The sequence below is a fragment of the Uranotaenia lowii genome, chromosome 1, assembly GCF_029784155.1.
Source record: "Uranotaenia lowii strain MFRU-FL chromosome 1, ASM2978415v1, whole genome shotgun sequence".
NCBI classification, from domain to species: Eukaryota; Metazoa; Arthropoda; class Insecta; order Diptera; family Culicidae; genus Uranotaenia; species Uranotaenia lowii.
Window position 1 is genome coordinate 93,873,691 of NC_073691.1, and position 14,474 is coordinate 93,888,164.

At 37.8% G+C, this 14,474-nt stretch overlaps 2 protein-coding genes across 2 annotated transcripts; both read left to right on the top strand.

Moving 5' to 3' along the window:
- Positions 1 to 11,621: 11,621 nt before the first annotated feature.
- On the top strand, positions 11,622 to 13,091 carry LOC129737635 (uncharacterized). Its single transcript, XM_055728796.1, has 3 exons — positions 11,622 to 11,729; positions 11,796 to 12,805; positions 12,857 to 13,091. Exons 1-3 carry the CDS (start codon positions 11,622 to 11,624, stop codon positions 13,089 to 13,091), a joined length of 1,353 nt encoding a protein of 450 aa, XP_055584771.1.
- Positions 13,092 to 13,383: 292 nt separating this feature from the next.
- LOC129737636 (uncharacterized) lies at positions 13,384 to 13,806 on the top strand. Its single transcript, XM_055728797.1, has one exon. The coding sequence runs from the start codon at positions 13,384 to 13,386 to the stop codon at positions 13,804 to 13,806; it is 423 nt and encodes a 140-aa protein (XP_055584772.1).
- Positions 13,807 to 14,474: the final 668 nt, after the last annotated feature.

Sequence of the window (14,474 nt, forward strand, 5' to 3'; positions counted from 1 at the left end):
ATCAGTTGCATCACTAAATAAATTTTGAGCATTTTTTTATTTTCTCTTTGAATGTCAAATATTTAAACATGTTGGCAAAACAAATTTTTAAGTTAACATTTGTTCCGTATGTTGGGGCAAGTGGAAATGCAAAGCTTATTTTCAGATGCGTCAGAGTAATGGCTTTAAAATGGATTTAATACGTATTCCTGATTGTTTGTTTTATCAAGTTTCATTGATATATCTGCAATATTTCTGCAGTATAAATTTATGTTTGTTACTCCACTTTTAACGAATGCTGTTCAAAGCCAATAAGCTTCATTTACAAAGACATTTAAGGGTTTTAAATATCCGCTTCAGTTTCAATATTCGGAATACCCCTTCTGGTCTTTCCAACATATTGCATAATTTTGAAGATGAACCCAACCGTGTAAGTTGACAGGAGGGAATATTGTTTTTGACACTTTAATGGTATACTAAAACTTTCTCATAAAAATTTTGCTTCCAGTTGTATATCAGTTCTAAAGTCTCACTTTTCAAAGAAGAAGCAGATCAAAAGTCTCTTTCATGCAGCCATGTAACACAAAAACACTTTTCATGTTAATAACATAATTTTATATTTTTTTGTAACCGAGAAAAGTTGAACGTTTGAACATGCTCTAATGTTCCTTGAATGAAAATTGTTTCGGAAAATGAATTCCCTCACTTTTGGTCAATAAAAATCAGTGTATGATACTTTTCACTTATGTACACGTCAGTCCTATCTTATCTTATTTAAAGAAAAGGCTCTTGATCTGTTCATGTTTTGGATCGGATTTTTTTTTATCTTGTTTTAATGTAAATGGCGCTTGATAAAACTTCAGTTAAGTATATGTTTAGTTACATGTTCAACAAAATATTTCCGATCTACCTCTGTAGAAAACATCTTATTCATATTTTTGTTATCAATATGATTCAAAAATAACTTTGTAGGCGAAATAGGTTAAAAAATTGTATGTAAATTCTTTACTTTCTGATTTTTTTTTCTATTGTCCGCAAAGTGTCATACCATTATTTCATTCGCATCAGAACTGAATTTATATTTTTTTAAATAACAAATGCTACCTACATTAACACGAATGAAATATGGAAGTATTTTTGCAAATCTTTAAACTGGTTTTGAATACCAATCCGTGTCACATCTAGGTGTCATTCATTACCACGTGCTGTGTACAATTAAGCAAGAAAAAATACATCAAGGTTGCATATCGCCCCCACGTGCATAAGAATTATAGGTAGGTACTTGGTTGAGAAACAGGCGCCTGATTGTTAAATTTTTTCAGCGATCAATGAACAGTATGTTTTAGTTACTATCCACTTGCGACTACGTTTGCTTGACCATAGAGATGAAAAACAAACCCCTCAAAGAAAAGGAAATCTTTAAAAATGAATGCCATAACTTTTTAATTTCAGATTTTGGCAAAAAAAAATGTACATGTTTTAATATTCGTTCGGCAAAATGTCAATCTGGGTCACATCTAGGCGTCATTCATAACCATTTGCTGTACAAAATTTAATGAGCTAGGAATCAAGTAGAAAAAAAATCACATCAAGGCTTCAAATCGCCACCACGTGCATTTAAAATATGCTTGGTTGAGAAATACGCGCCTAAATATTTCCACTGATCAGTATGCTATGTCATGGTTACTATCCCCTCGCGACGTATGTTCGCGACGCCTCGACCATGGAGACGAAAAACAAACCGCCCAAAGGAAAAAATTATCTCGAGAAAATGGATGTCATGACTTTAATTTGTTTCGAAAAACTAATAATTTTGTATGGGAGCCCCTCCTCCCTTAAGTTGGAGCGGTTTGTAACTATTATAGAAACCATCCCCGGCCCAAAAATTCCTCAGATGCCAAGTTTCACGGTGATCGGTTCAGTAGTTTCCGAGTCTATAGGGAACAGACAGACAGACAAACATTCATTTTTATATATATAGATATGAATGATTCCTACAATAACATTTTATGTGAGTAAAATGTAAAACTAGTTCTAGCGTTAGTTTTGATTAGGTCTTATAAGCCAATACAAACAAAATTGAGTTATCGGCTGCAAACGATTGATAAACATATATTTTATGTTAGGTAAAAACTGGGTTTAATTCTATCAATAGACAAATTTTACAAAATGATTTGAATTAAAGACGCATAATGACTTTCTCATTTTCGAGTGAAATTTGGTTTTTGCGACTATTTGCACAGCACTGAATTATCGTGCAAAACATAGGACGGAACATAACAGTGCGGCCAGTTGGTTTTTGTGACCTTATGCATTTTTTTCAAAAAAAATGCCTTAGCAAGTGTTGAATTGTTAACAAATTCCAACGGAAATTATAAGTGGGAGTAGTTTAAGCAGTCCAGTAATAAAAACTTCTTAAATTTGTAGAGAGGTAAGTTAAAAATGCGAAATTTTTAAGAGTGAACAAAATTTAATTTTCAATTTCATATTTTTTCCTTCACAGATGAAGCTATCAAAACAAAACATCCTAAAACAAAAGTTACAGGAAGTAAGCAGCAATCAAAAGTAGAATAAACATGATGAACGGTCCTTTGCAGCACCGATTTCAGACTGCTAAAATGTCGAAAGGAGATTGCTCCCCTGAAGATTCTGTAGAGCGCATATCACCCGTGGAGACCGGGACGTCGGTTCATGGATTCAAACGTATAAGTACATTACAATTTGCGAAGAACTAGTTTAAGACCCATAAAATGAAGTTTCAGATAAAATTTAGCAAAACAACGTTCGCGCCAAGTATGTAATGCCAAAGGTCGTAAGTGCATGTTTACTCGAAAAGCCAAGTTTATGGTTTAATTCCCGAATAGAATTGTACCGTGAAAAAACCATGAATTCCATATTCACAAACCATACATTGTATGGTTTAAACAATGATTATTGTCGTCCTCGATACCGTGAATGCATATTGGAATTCATAGTTTTCGACCATACATTTCATCGTTTTGGCCAAAATAATCATGAAAAAGGGGTATTGTTATGCAGCGTGACCATGAAAAAAAAAAATTCCAAACATTGGAAAGCTCAAAAATATAAAGTTCATGGTTGAAACGGCTTCCAGTTGTTTCCATTTTTTGAATGTCCGTTTATTTCCATTGTTTTAAAAAAAGATGAAAATCGCGGTTAATCTATTGTTTGTAAATATATTTTTTTACTGTTCAATTTTATGATTTTCACTGCCCAAAAAAAAAAAACGTTTTTCTTACTTATTAAATATTTTATCTATTGGTTTTTTATGACGCTCTGGTAGTTTTTTTTTTCTTACAGGCACAACATGAGTCACACAAGAACTTGGTTTTCCAGCCATAATGTCGGCAAATTACCCCTTCCGGACCTTAACTGGGAAACTGCTCGAATTCCTGCTAATCTTTAAGTCACGTTTGAGAATTCTTTCGGTAGTCGGTACGGGTTAAGACCCGTAACTCTATCTTTTGTAAGCTGCCCTCGTCTGAAGTGAAGCTCCGGAAATTCTGTCAGCTTCTAGAAAAAAAATTGTTTTAAGCTGATCAGTTTACTTATCAATATTCATGCAATAAAAGTTTTTACACAGAATTTTTTTTGACTATTACGTGTCACTGAAAACTATTTGAGGCATCGTAAATCGACGACAAAAAAGTTATTTTTTACTATTCCATAAATCTCTCGGAGTGTTTCACATATTTTTGAATGAAAACTTAAGCCAAGTGCACATTTTCAAATGCAATTTGTTAAAAGAGAAGTCAATTAAAATTTCTTCAAAATTTGGAAAAGCCCCAACAATTGATAAGCTAGAAATTTCTATTCACAAATTCATAGATTTTAGCTATTTTCTACTAGTTTTTCTTCTGCAGCTGCATACAATCAGGCGTAAAAATTATGAAGCTGGAGGGCGGATTTGGATATTTGATGGTGGTTCAAGTGAATAAAAAATAAGATCCTTGAATTACAACACAATCTTAGTTTACTTTTATGCTAATCAATTGACATGATTCAATAGTTAAATATTGTTTCGTACTTTTATTGAACCTTATGGTCTGATTTATATGGGAAAACTTATTGAAAATTTAATTAATGCAACCACTAACCAAACCGAATTTCAATTAAGAATTTAACATTTTATACTGACTTAAGCTGAAAATTTCACAAATTTTTATATCTAACTTATTTATGAAATGTTACAACTAAACCCAATCTAACAGTTAGTTCCCAGCTAACATGAAATCGTAATAGAAATGATAATCCAAATCGAATATTTAGACATTTTCAATAACCATCCTAAACAAGTTGGTATTGAGTGATTTTCTGTCATTCATTTACGACAAGCTTTGCCCAAAAAAAGTTGAATCGGATAGCAGTTTAGTCAATTCGTAAATATGTCTCCAAATAGTTGAGAATACGCTAATTCGACATTTACAATTTGAGTGAACTGATTTACGATAAATGGGCGATCCTTTCTACTTTCTTCCTTTGACTGGTTCGTGAACAGAAAATCTTACATATAGAGCTATAGCGCGAATCATTTCAACTGATGAGTTGGCATCGTGGTAAGATACCAGACAGACAACTCGGAGGCTGGAGTTCAAATCTCGGTCGGGGAAATTTTTTTTTTTCGTTTTATTCAAATTACTTCAAATCGTATATTTTGCTTTTTGTGGGGAAATCTAATCGTTAAAAGACTTGTCATTGTAGATATATCGCCTCCACTTGTATAGCTATATGCTATTTTGGTAAGTTTAATACAATCTTTTCATCTGGTATATTCGTTTGATTAATTCTGTTGTTCCTGCGATATACCCTCTTAAATGTTTGCTGGGTTGATAGTACTAACGAAAAAAATTCCTTCATACATATACATATAGGTACCAGCCAAAAGGACATAAAGTTCAATATAAAGATATAATATAAAAATATATAGGTAGATAGAAAATTTGAAGAAAAAAAAAACGAAAAAGTCTTGAAAATCGGGGTAAAGAATTATTTTACACGTTGGTTTTTTCTCTTCGGCTGACTATTGTTACCAGTTGAGTCAGTTACCCTATGCCACTCACGAAGAGCACTCATTTGGTTAGGAAAACGCCTAGATGTTATGTGTTTTATGTAGCATCTGTTTTATGTCACATGTCCCGTATAGTAGAGTATTTAATAATAAAGATTAATAAAATTCCTAAATAAAAACTATTAAAATTGTGTAATGAATCATTAGGTTAGATAGGGAACTCCTAACGGTCACATCAAATTTAAAAACACATTCCACAAAACACTTACCACAAAATATACACAAAACTGGAATAAAGGGATATAGGCTAGAAAGAGACAGCACGCTAAAGGGAAAACGATAAAGAGACAATCACTATTGAAAAATTTAAAAAGGGAACTGCGGAAATTGGCTACCGGGAAATACAGGGTCTTTTTCATTCTGACTTCCGTACAAGCCACATCGGACAGTGGAAAAGGTCCCTGTGCAAATTGTTATAAGAGATCAGGTAATCGATCTTATTCCCGGTAGCACGCCAATTCGCTAATTCCTTTCGGTTCCAGGACCCATTATTACAAGGCGAAAATTGTCCAGGTCCGTCGCAAGGCAGCATCATTTCTATCGTCGCCCAATACGCCCGACCGCCATCGTCAACCAGCAGCCAATCCCGGAAGTAGCCCTGTGCGACACTTAACGGTGCTTTCCGGAGGTTGACCGGCGAGTGAAAGGGTGTGCGACAATTGCCAGCGACTAGCGATATCCGCTCGGCGAGCAGCAGCCAGCGCTCAGCCGAAACGAGCCCTGTTAAGGTTCCCCGAGGTCCATAACCGCAAATTTGGCACCTCCATTGGTCCTGTGCACCACGTGCAAACCCCAAAACCCGAGGTATCCCGCAGCAGAGTTCCAGTTGGCCGGCCACCCACACACTACACTACACACAGCTTCCAAACTTGTAAGTAGGACAATAAATGATTTAATTACAAAGACCGGTGTTTTGGATTTTCGACCAGCGTCACAACCTTGTCATAGCCGACCCGAGGTTCTCCGTAACCTCTGCTCCGCTGAGCCAACCAAAAGAGGCCGCATGAGGCACACCCTCACCAGAATCCCCGTGGCTTGACCAGGGATTCGAGGGCTATTGTAGCAGGCCCCTCTGGTCAGCTAAAAATACTATTTTAAATCGAACAATCACATAGAATTGACTCTTCAACCGGGCTAGTTTATTTTGATTTAAATGGAAAAATAAACATTAATTTTTCAAAGGAGTTGTTTTTCATAATCATTTGGATTTATGAAAACTTTACTCAAAAGATTATAAAGTCGTCTATAATTAATCGTTCACCCGGAATGTTGCTCACGCAACATCGTACTACTCCAGATGGCAGCAGCGCAGCTTCGAAACAGCGAATTGATACTCATTACGGTGAGTATCAATTTCAAATGATTATCTGAAAACTTGCAACTCTGCTTTGGGATTATGAATTCCTCTAAAGAAATGGTATCTAGTGTAGGGTTACCATACGTACTCTTTTTAGAGTACATGTACTCTTTTTCGATCGAGATATGAGCGTACTCTTCTTTTTGTAAAATCTTGCGGAATGTACTCTTTTTTTTTGTTTAAAGACATTTTATCAGAGAAAAGAACTTATTTCTTCCAGTTCTTAAGTTTTTGTTCCTCGATGTACAAGAAGTCCGAAAGAAATGCAACACTTTATGCATTCATGGCACGATTCTTCAGGTTTTTCTACTTTGTTGAGTTTTCCAAACGATGAATTGAAATGGAAAGTATCACAAATCGATTAAAATCTAAATTTTGATACAAACAAATTTGCTTTTTCATCATCAGTACTTTTCTCTAAATAAAATACAATAACTTCGAAAGTTTTAAAACCACTTTTAAGAAAAGCTTCTGCCAAGCGTCGAAATAAACTGTGTAGGCAATCAGCGCCTTTGGATATGCAATAAGCGCCCAAATAGTTGACAAAGAGCACAACAGCAATATGAACACTTTTTGAAATGCAACGTTTTCTCATTTTGCGATGCTGGTATCTCTATCTTTTCGAAAAATCCAACGACCTTTCAATAAAAATCTGCAAGAAAATGAAAAAAAAAACTAAAATCGATAACTTCGAATCTGTGAAAGTGTTTTTGGAAAAGTCATAATTGCCAGGTAAGTCACATAATTAGCGACTTATTGCTACTATTTGAATTTTAATTTCCTGGTTTCTCCTGTTTCTCCTAAATATTTTGAAATATGATTTCAACGTACTCTTTTTGGCGTTGAAAGATATGGTAACCCTAATCTAGTGTCATGATACCAGATTGGCTGGTTTTATTTACGAGCTTACGCGAGGTTTGGGAGTGGTTTGGATTTGGAGGACAAAAGCTCGGTTTTTACCCGGATATATCTACAATTTTGGTGAAATCAAAACCAAAAGCTCCAATGAAACTAACGATGATTTTTGCGTCAAATAACAATTTTTGTTTCATCAAATTGAACTCATAACCTTTGTTCTCAATTATAAATAAGAACAATGCCACTGAGGTGTCTCGAGAAAAATTATTTTTTCATGTTTAAATTTAGCAACTCATGAAATTTTATAAAATACCGGGATTTGGACTGATTAGTTCAGTTTTTAACTTGAAAACTTTGAATTTAAATGCGCGGATTTTGCAATGATTTCTGGTAAAAATGTCCGGGTTTGTTCGGCCTGGACTGGTTTATCATGTGATATTTTGGACTTTGTTACTGTCTTAAATACACAGAAAATATTTTTTACTATTACGTGACACTGAAAACTGCAACCTTTAAAATAAATCACCTGTAATTAAAAAAACCTGTATTTTTAAATAGTTTTCCTTAAAAGTTAACGAATATTCATTTATTTTTACAGCAAATGTCCTGTTAAAATGTCACGTAATCATGTTTTCGACATGTAAAGTTACGGTAAATGTCCTGCTCCTTTTTGTTACAGGACATTTGCGTAATTTTACAGGAAATAATTTTTGCTGTGTATATCCAAAAACCGTCTTTGTTCACATCAAATCGAATTCCAATTCCAATCGAAAATATAAATCTCTCTTAAAATTACCTAACTACATAATGATATTGGTTGCTTCTTAGGAAGTTTAGGATTAGTTGCATAAGACTGAAAACAGTTTTTCAAAAAACAACTGGCACCCCTGTTGAGTATTGCGGCAGTTCGTTTAGTTTTCGTTCACTTAGTAATCAGCACCATCTAGTGGCTATATGCTGAGTAATATTTGAACGAAATACTAACGTATTTGAATTCAAATTCTTACACACGTTTTCGGTTTATTTTTGTTCTGGGCCAGAACTCTGTTCTCTGTGGTTACATTAAGTGCGACTCAAGTTATGTGCAAGTATTTGATGTAATATCGCAAAACTTTTTTTTACTGTGTAGAACTACTGAGTTCGACAGAATTATTATGCAAATTGTCCGAAAAACGTCCCGATTCACCCCATTCTACGGTGCCAAACCTATCCGAGACAGCATAAATAGTTCATAGCTAGTTCATTCGAATTTCTATTGTTTCTCATTTATGAATCGAGGTCCACGATCTAAATCGAGTCGAGCTCGTTAGCACCGATCCGAAGTCTGGATCAAACGAGTATTTTACATACAATTTTAGAAAGTAGTTTAGTACTTCATTAAAGAGCAATCGGCGTTTTCGGGAAGCAGCAATAGGAAGAAAAAAACAACGTTCAAACATTGGTTCGGTCTGTTTGGTTGTCATTTCTTCCATCTCGCTTATTCGCTTCGCTGCTGTTGCTGAGTCCTGCTATCATTGTTGGTGGAAGTTATTTGAAATGTAATATGTACACATGTATGTAAGTACTTTCCCGGTACATACTTATTCAAAGTGTAAGGTGGAATCGATTGGGTTGGTGGGAGGGTATCTGCGAGCATAAGTACACATTAAAATTACATAGGCTCATCATCAACAGGAGAAGAGCGCACTCCCGATTACAATACATTGTAAAGTCAGTCATCATCAGAGTACGATTGGCTGATGAGCAAAAAAAAATTAAATCAAAGAATGAGACACACCACAGCAAAGAAGAGCAGGAAAGATAGCAAACATGCCGACCATTCAATGAGCGTAATGAGCGGATTTACTTCGACATGTCGATGTTTTTATAACCTATCTTTTTCCTCTTCCCGCGACTAACGATGGAGGAACTGACAAAAAAACGAAAAAGAATAATATTAACTCAATGCCAATCAACTTTATTGGGGAAGATGAGTTTTGATACCGGTAGCTAGGGTGGTTGTACCGATTTCACTTTGAAGATTGCCCCCAAGACAGCATTTTGAAGAAAACTGTTCATAAAATAAGTAGGCCAGATATTTTCAAATGAAGGTCGCAGCTTGCCGAGTTGTGACTTGTGTGCAATCGAAAAAATCGATCGTCACATCCCCCCTTGACATCAATTACTCACTAATGATGTTATAAATATAATAATGAAGCAGTTGTCTAATTTTCTTCATAATGAGTATGGAAATCCAACTACCTCTTACACAACTACACATTCAACAATAAATCCAATAATTTTCCCATTTTGTTCATAGCTTTCATTTAATCTCGCTAGATGAATATTGATAGAGCTACACAGAGAGCGACTTAAAAAGCATCGAAAACAGATGTAAGAATCAATCAAAAGAATCCATCAGCATACCCCTCACCGCTTCCTCTGCTTCTTCAAACCATCCACTCCATTAACCGACACAAATCAACGACTTCGCGAGATTTATGTTATTTTTAATGGTCTCTTGTGCGCTTTTATGTAGGTATGTACTACACATACATTCATACATATGTTTGTAGCGGAATACTGTCTCATCTATCGTACCGACGTATGTATGTAAGCATGTTTAAAGATACATACCTATCTATGCTTTTCCTCCTATGTAGTTTTGTTTTCAAAACTTAATACCGACGGACGGACGGACGACCGTTTTCTCACGTGTTCCTACACACTGTCGCGTTCTTGCCGGGGTTTTGTTGTGCTTCCACGGCTTTCATCAAGTGGGAGCGCCTACTTTGGTTTGACGACGACGGACGACCGGGTTTAAAGAGAGAATTGGACTACGGAGTATGCTCTGAAATAAAAAAAAATCCAATCTCAGAAAAGGCGAACAGTGAACACGATGCGAAATTGTTTTCTGATTCGCATTTGAAAGTAATTCCCAACCGAAATTGAAGTTTAAATCATACACATATGTACGGAACCAATAGTTTTATGAATTTGTATCGACATTGAACAAGTTTTGAATAAATTTACAAAGTGTATAAACATGTTGAACGGTGTGACCTTCTTCACTAACACCACAAAGTGATCGATATAACAAAAAATAAAAGCAAAATGGAAACGAAATGTAAACAAGAAAATCAATCATTCAAAAATACGGGAATATGGGGATGGATGATATTGACTAATTTTTACAGTAAGGTTTAACTGATTGGGTATCTAGTAGAGTGGTCCAAAAAAAGGTTATGCATTTCAATAATCCAATAGATATGAAGTCGCCTTTCCTTGAACTTTTTTCTTGGACAGAGTGTACTTTTAATTTGTCACTTGTAGAAAATTTTAAATGGGAATTGTTCAAGGAAGAACCGGCAACCCGGACTGAGGTACTGTCCAGCATAAAAGCTCCGATCACTAAACAATAGCTCAGGTTCTCGGTCGATACTATTCAGGACCGATCGCTCTCTGTTGTTTGAGATAATCACCACACTAACCCTCAGTATCGTCAAAGTATACTGGGGAAGATCAGTTGGGTTTAGTACCACACCGCAAACACTTATACCTCGAGCTCCGTGCGGAATAAAATTTGTTGCAAACCGTTAAATAAAGTGTTTAGTTTTTGTACCTAATCGTCGCGAGTTTTTGTCCAATGTCCGAAGGAACCACATAAATTTGGTCCTTCTAACCCGATGACTGACCAGTGGACAATTTAAAGTTTGGACTAAATCGGTGTGAAACATTGTGTTAAATATAAAGTGTGTACTCTTCTGTGTAAACCTTTTGTGAGAACAATAGTGGCCTTCCAATTGTGAATGTTGGCGGGCAAAAATCGGCATCAGCACGCCACAATAACCGCCATCACGTTTACTATTCTGTAAACGAGTTCCAGAAACAGACGGCACGGTCAATTTTTCAACGGTCCCATTGGTCATCGGTCCTGGTCACTATCGCTTTCGGCAACTACAGTGCACGTAAAGGTCAACGACCCTCAGGTTTTGTTTTGCATGTGATCTGTGGTGTTGTTGTGTGTGAATAATGGTGGGTTTGATCAAATTAATGTACAACCGAGCTTCAATAAAATTTGGATTTTTAATTTGTTGCACATCAATTAATCATTAATTGTCCATAAATCCCTGGTAAATTTTCCGCTGATTGACGATTGGTCTCGATTCTGCTGGCATTTGTTGTTTTGTTGTTTTCACTTGGTCGATTCCCCCTCGCTGCAGTCACCAAAGTTCATTGCCCTATTGTCATACGTAAGACGGCGCTTCAAACAGTGGATTTCAGAGTGAAAAAAAATACAAGTGATGAAAAGTGAACTTAAAAAAATACAAGTGATTAAAAGTGAACTAAAAAAAAAACATGCTCCGTGCCTGCACCCGTGGGCATTGCCGTCAGTGTCAACACAAGCATCATACCCTGCTGCATCCAGTGAAAGTGAACAGTGCGCCTATTCCGAATAATCCACACGTGCCGAATCGACCATTTGACCTCACAATTCAACAACAGCAACAACAACAACAACAACAACAACAGCAACAACAACAGCCACATGCCCAGGACACGACCACACCTACCAACCAGAGAAGTGCACAATCAAGCTCATACCCAGTATCACTGCTATCAAACCCACCACACACCACAGATCCCCTCTTCAACACACATGCATTACCAATAAACACCTACACCTCAATTCATCAAGTCCTTTTGTCAACCGCCTTGGCGCGCGTTACTGATCAACATGGAAATTCTTTGCTGGCAAGAGCACTTCTTGACTCGTGCTCAGAATATTGGTTTATGACTACAAATCTTTATAAAAAATTGGAGCTGGTTGAAGCCTCTAGCTTCCTGTCCGTTGCTGGTATTGGAGGTTCGGTGGCAAGATCCAACAAAAGAGTTCACGCCACTATTCTGCCTGGACTGGACGCGGACGGCCCGACACTTCAGCAGACTGTGTTCGGTTGGGTTATCTCTGGCCGGGTACCCAACAGTCATCAGGTTGTTCCAAAATCTGTTGCCCATCCATGCTCAAATGTTGAGCTTCGAGAGACATTGACAAGATTTTGGGAATTAGAATCCTGCATTTCCAAAAGCTTGTTGTCTGTAGAAGAATCTGCGTGCGAGGAGTTTTACAATGAAACCACTTTCCGAGATGATGATCAACGCTACGTTGTTTCATTGCCCAAGAAAGGATACCTTATCGAAAAACTTGGAGATTCACGAGCCACAGCACTTCGGAGGCTCGAAGGTCTGGAGCGACGTTTTGTGAGGGACTCGGCGTTAAAGCAGCAGTATTGTGCCTTTATTCGGGAATATATCGACATGGGTCACATGATTGAGGTATCAGAAGAACCGAACCAGCTGGCATACTATATGCCCCATCATCCTGTACAGAAACCCGACAGCACCACCACCAAGTTGAGGGTAGTCTTTGATGCGTCGTGCCGAACGTCGACAGGGATTTCTCTAAATGATGCACTTATGGTCGGCCCAGTAGTACAGGACGACCTGCTGACTACGGTTACCTACGGAACTGCTACGGCTCCGTACTTGGCAACCAAATCACTTTAACGGTTGGTCGAGGATGGTGAAAGCAGTTATCCAGCAGCAGCAGCAGCAGCAGCAGCAGTGATCAAGAAGGACGTGTATGTCGATGATCTGATGACAGGAACTGATGATCCAGAAGAGCGTGTCCAGCTAGTGTCAGCAATCAACATTTTGACTAACTCAGCCGGATTCGTTCTCCGAAAGTACTGTTCTAATAGTCCTGAAGTATTATCGAATATCCCTTCAGAGCTGCGAGACGAAAGAACAACACTTGAGGTTGATTAATCGACTGCAACAGTAAAAACGCTGGGTTTGATTTGGGAACCATCATCGGACAGCTTCAAATTTGCAATTCCTAGCTGGAATTCTGCTTCCATCACAAAAAGATCTGTTTTATCCGTCATTGCACGTGTTTTCGACCCCTTGGGATTGATTGGACCGGTACTGCCGTGATATGCCGAAGTGACGTATATGCCATTTCCAGATATCGTCATTAAGAGTGTCTTTCTTCCTTCCCCCACTTTCCACTTCTCCACGACTTATCATGAAATGTGATACTGTATACAGATCACATTTTATGAGGGGTCCCGGAGAAGTGGAAAGTGAGGGAAGGGAGAAAGACACTCATAATGACGAGATCTGGGAATGGCATATACGTCACTTCGGCATATCACGGCAGGGTAGTGGTGCAAGCAAAAATATTATTGCAACAAATTTGGAAGCACATGTCGTCACAGCAAAATCTAAGGTGGCACCCTTAGAAGATTTGGCTCGCAAGAAGAAAAAGCAATCGATTCCCAGATTAGAACTATCATCTGCCCTTCTTTTGTCCCACCTGTACGACAAACTGCGAAAAAGTATTCCGTTCACGATTTCTGCGTATTTTTGGACCGACTCCATGATTGTGCAGTATTGGCTCGCTTCACTTCCATCCCGATGGCAATCATTCGTGGGCAACAGAGTGTCGGAAATACATCACATCACCAAAAGCGGAATTTGAAACCACATCGCTGGTGCTGAGAACCCGGCAGACATCATCTCCAAAGGTATGAGTCCGGCACAACTGCAATACCAGTCACTGTGGCTGGAGGGCCCAAGCTGGCTAAAATTCGACAGATCATCTTGGCCAACAATTGTTGAACACGCATCAGAAATCGACAACTCTCTGTTTGAAGAAAAACCATCAGCATCCTTGCCGACTCAAGCTCAACCACCCAGTTTTGTATTAGATCTACATTCGTCGTTGTCACGTCTTGTTCGAATCGTTGCTCTGCTGAGAAGATTTATCTACAACTCCAAAATGCAGAATCATGATACTTAACGCATCGGTCAAGTATCACTAGAGGAAGTTGACGAAGCCCTGAAAGAGCTAGTTAAATTATCCCAAGGTGAAACCTTCCCCGAAGAGCTGAAGGCTTTGCGCAGTAACCACGAGATTAAAACATCATCCCCCCTTACTTCGCTGAATCCTGTGCTCGTGGATGGAACAATGCGCGTCGGTGGCCGGCTGCGTCACGCTGCCATTTCGGAAGACAGGCGACATCCATCATTCAAACGCTTCACAGCCATCCGGAGCACTCCCAGACTAGTAATGTGCGACAACGCTAAGAATTTCGTCGGTGCTGATCGTGAACTTCAAGAATTGAAGAGGCTCTTCGTAGATCAACA

Bases quoted from the DNA above. Each gene is read 5' to 3' on its own strand.
- LOC129737636 (XM_055728797.1), top strand. From the start codon at position 13,384: ATGAGGGGTCCCGGAGAAGTGGAAAGTGAGGGAAGGGAGAAAGACACT.
- LOC129737635 (XM_055728796.1), top strand. From the start codon at position 11,622: ATGCTCCGTGCCTGCACCCGTGGGCATTGCCGTCAGTGTCAACACAAG. The intron at 11,730-11,795 runs GTGCCGAATCGA...CAACAACAACAG, and splicing joins CTATTCCGAATAATCCACAC to CAACAACAACAGCCACATGC. The intron at 12,806-12,856 runs GTACTTGGCAAC...TGGTGAAAGCAG, and splicing joins TACGGAACTGCTACGGCTCC to TTATCCAGCAGCAGCAGCAG.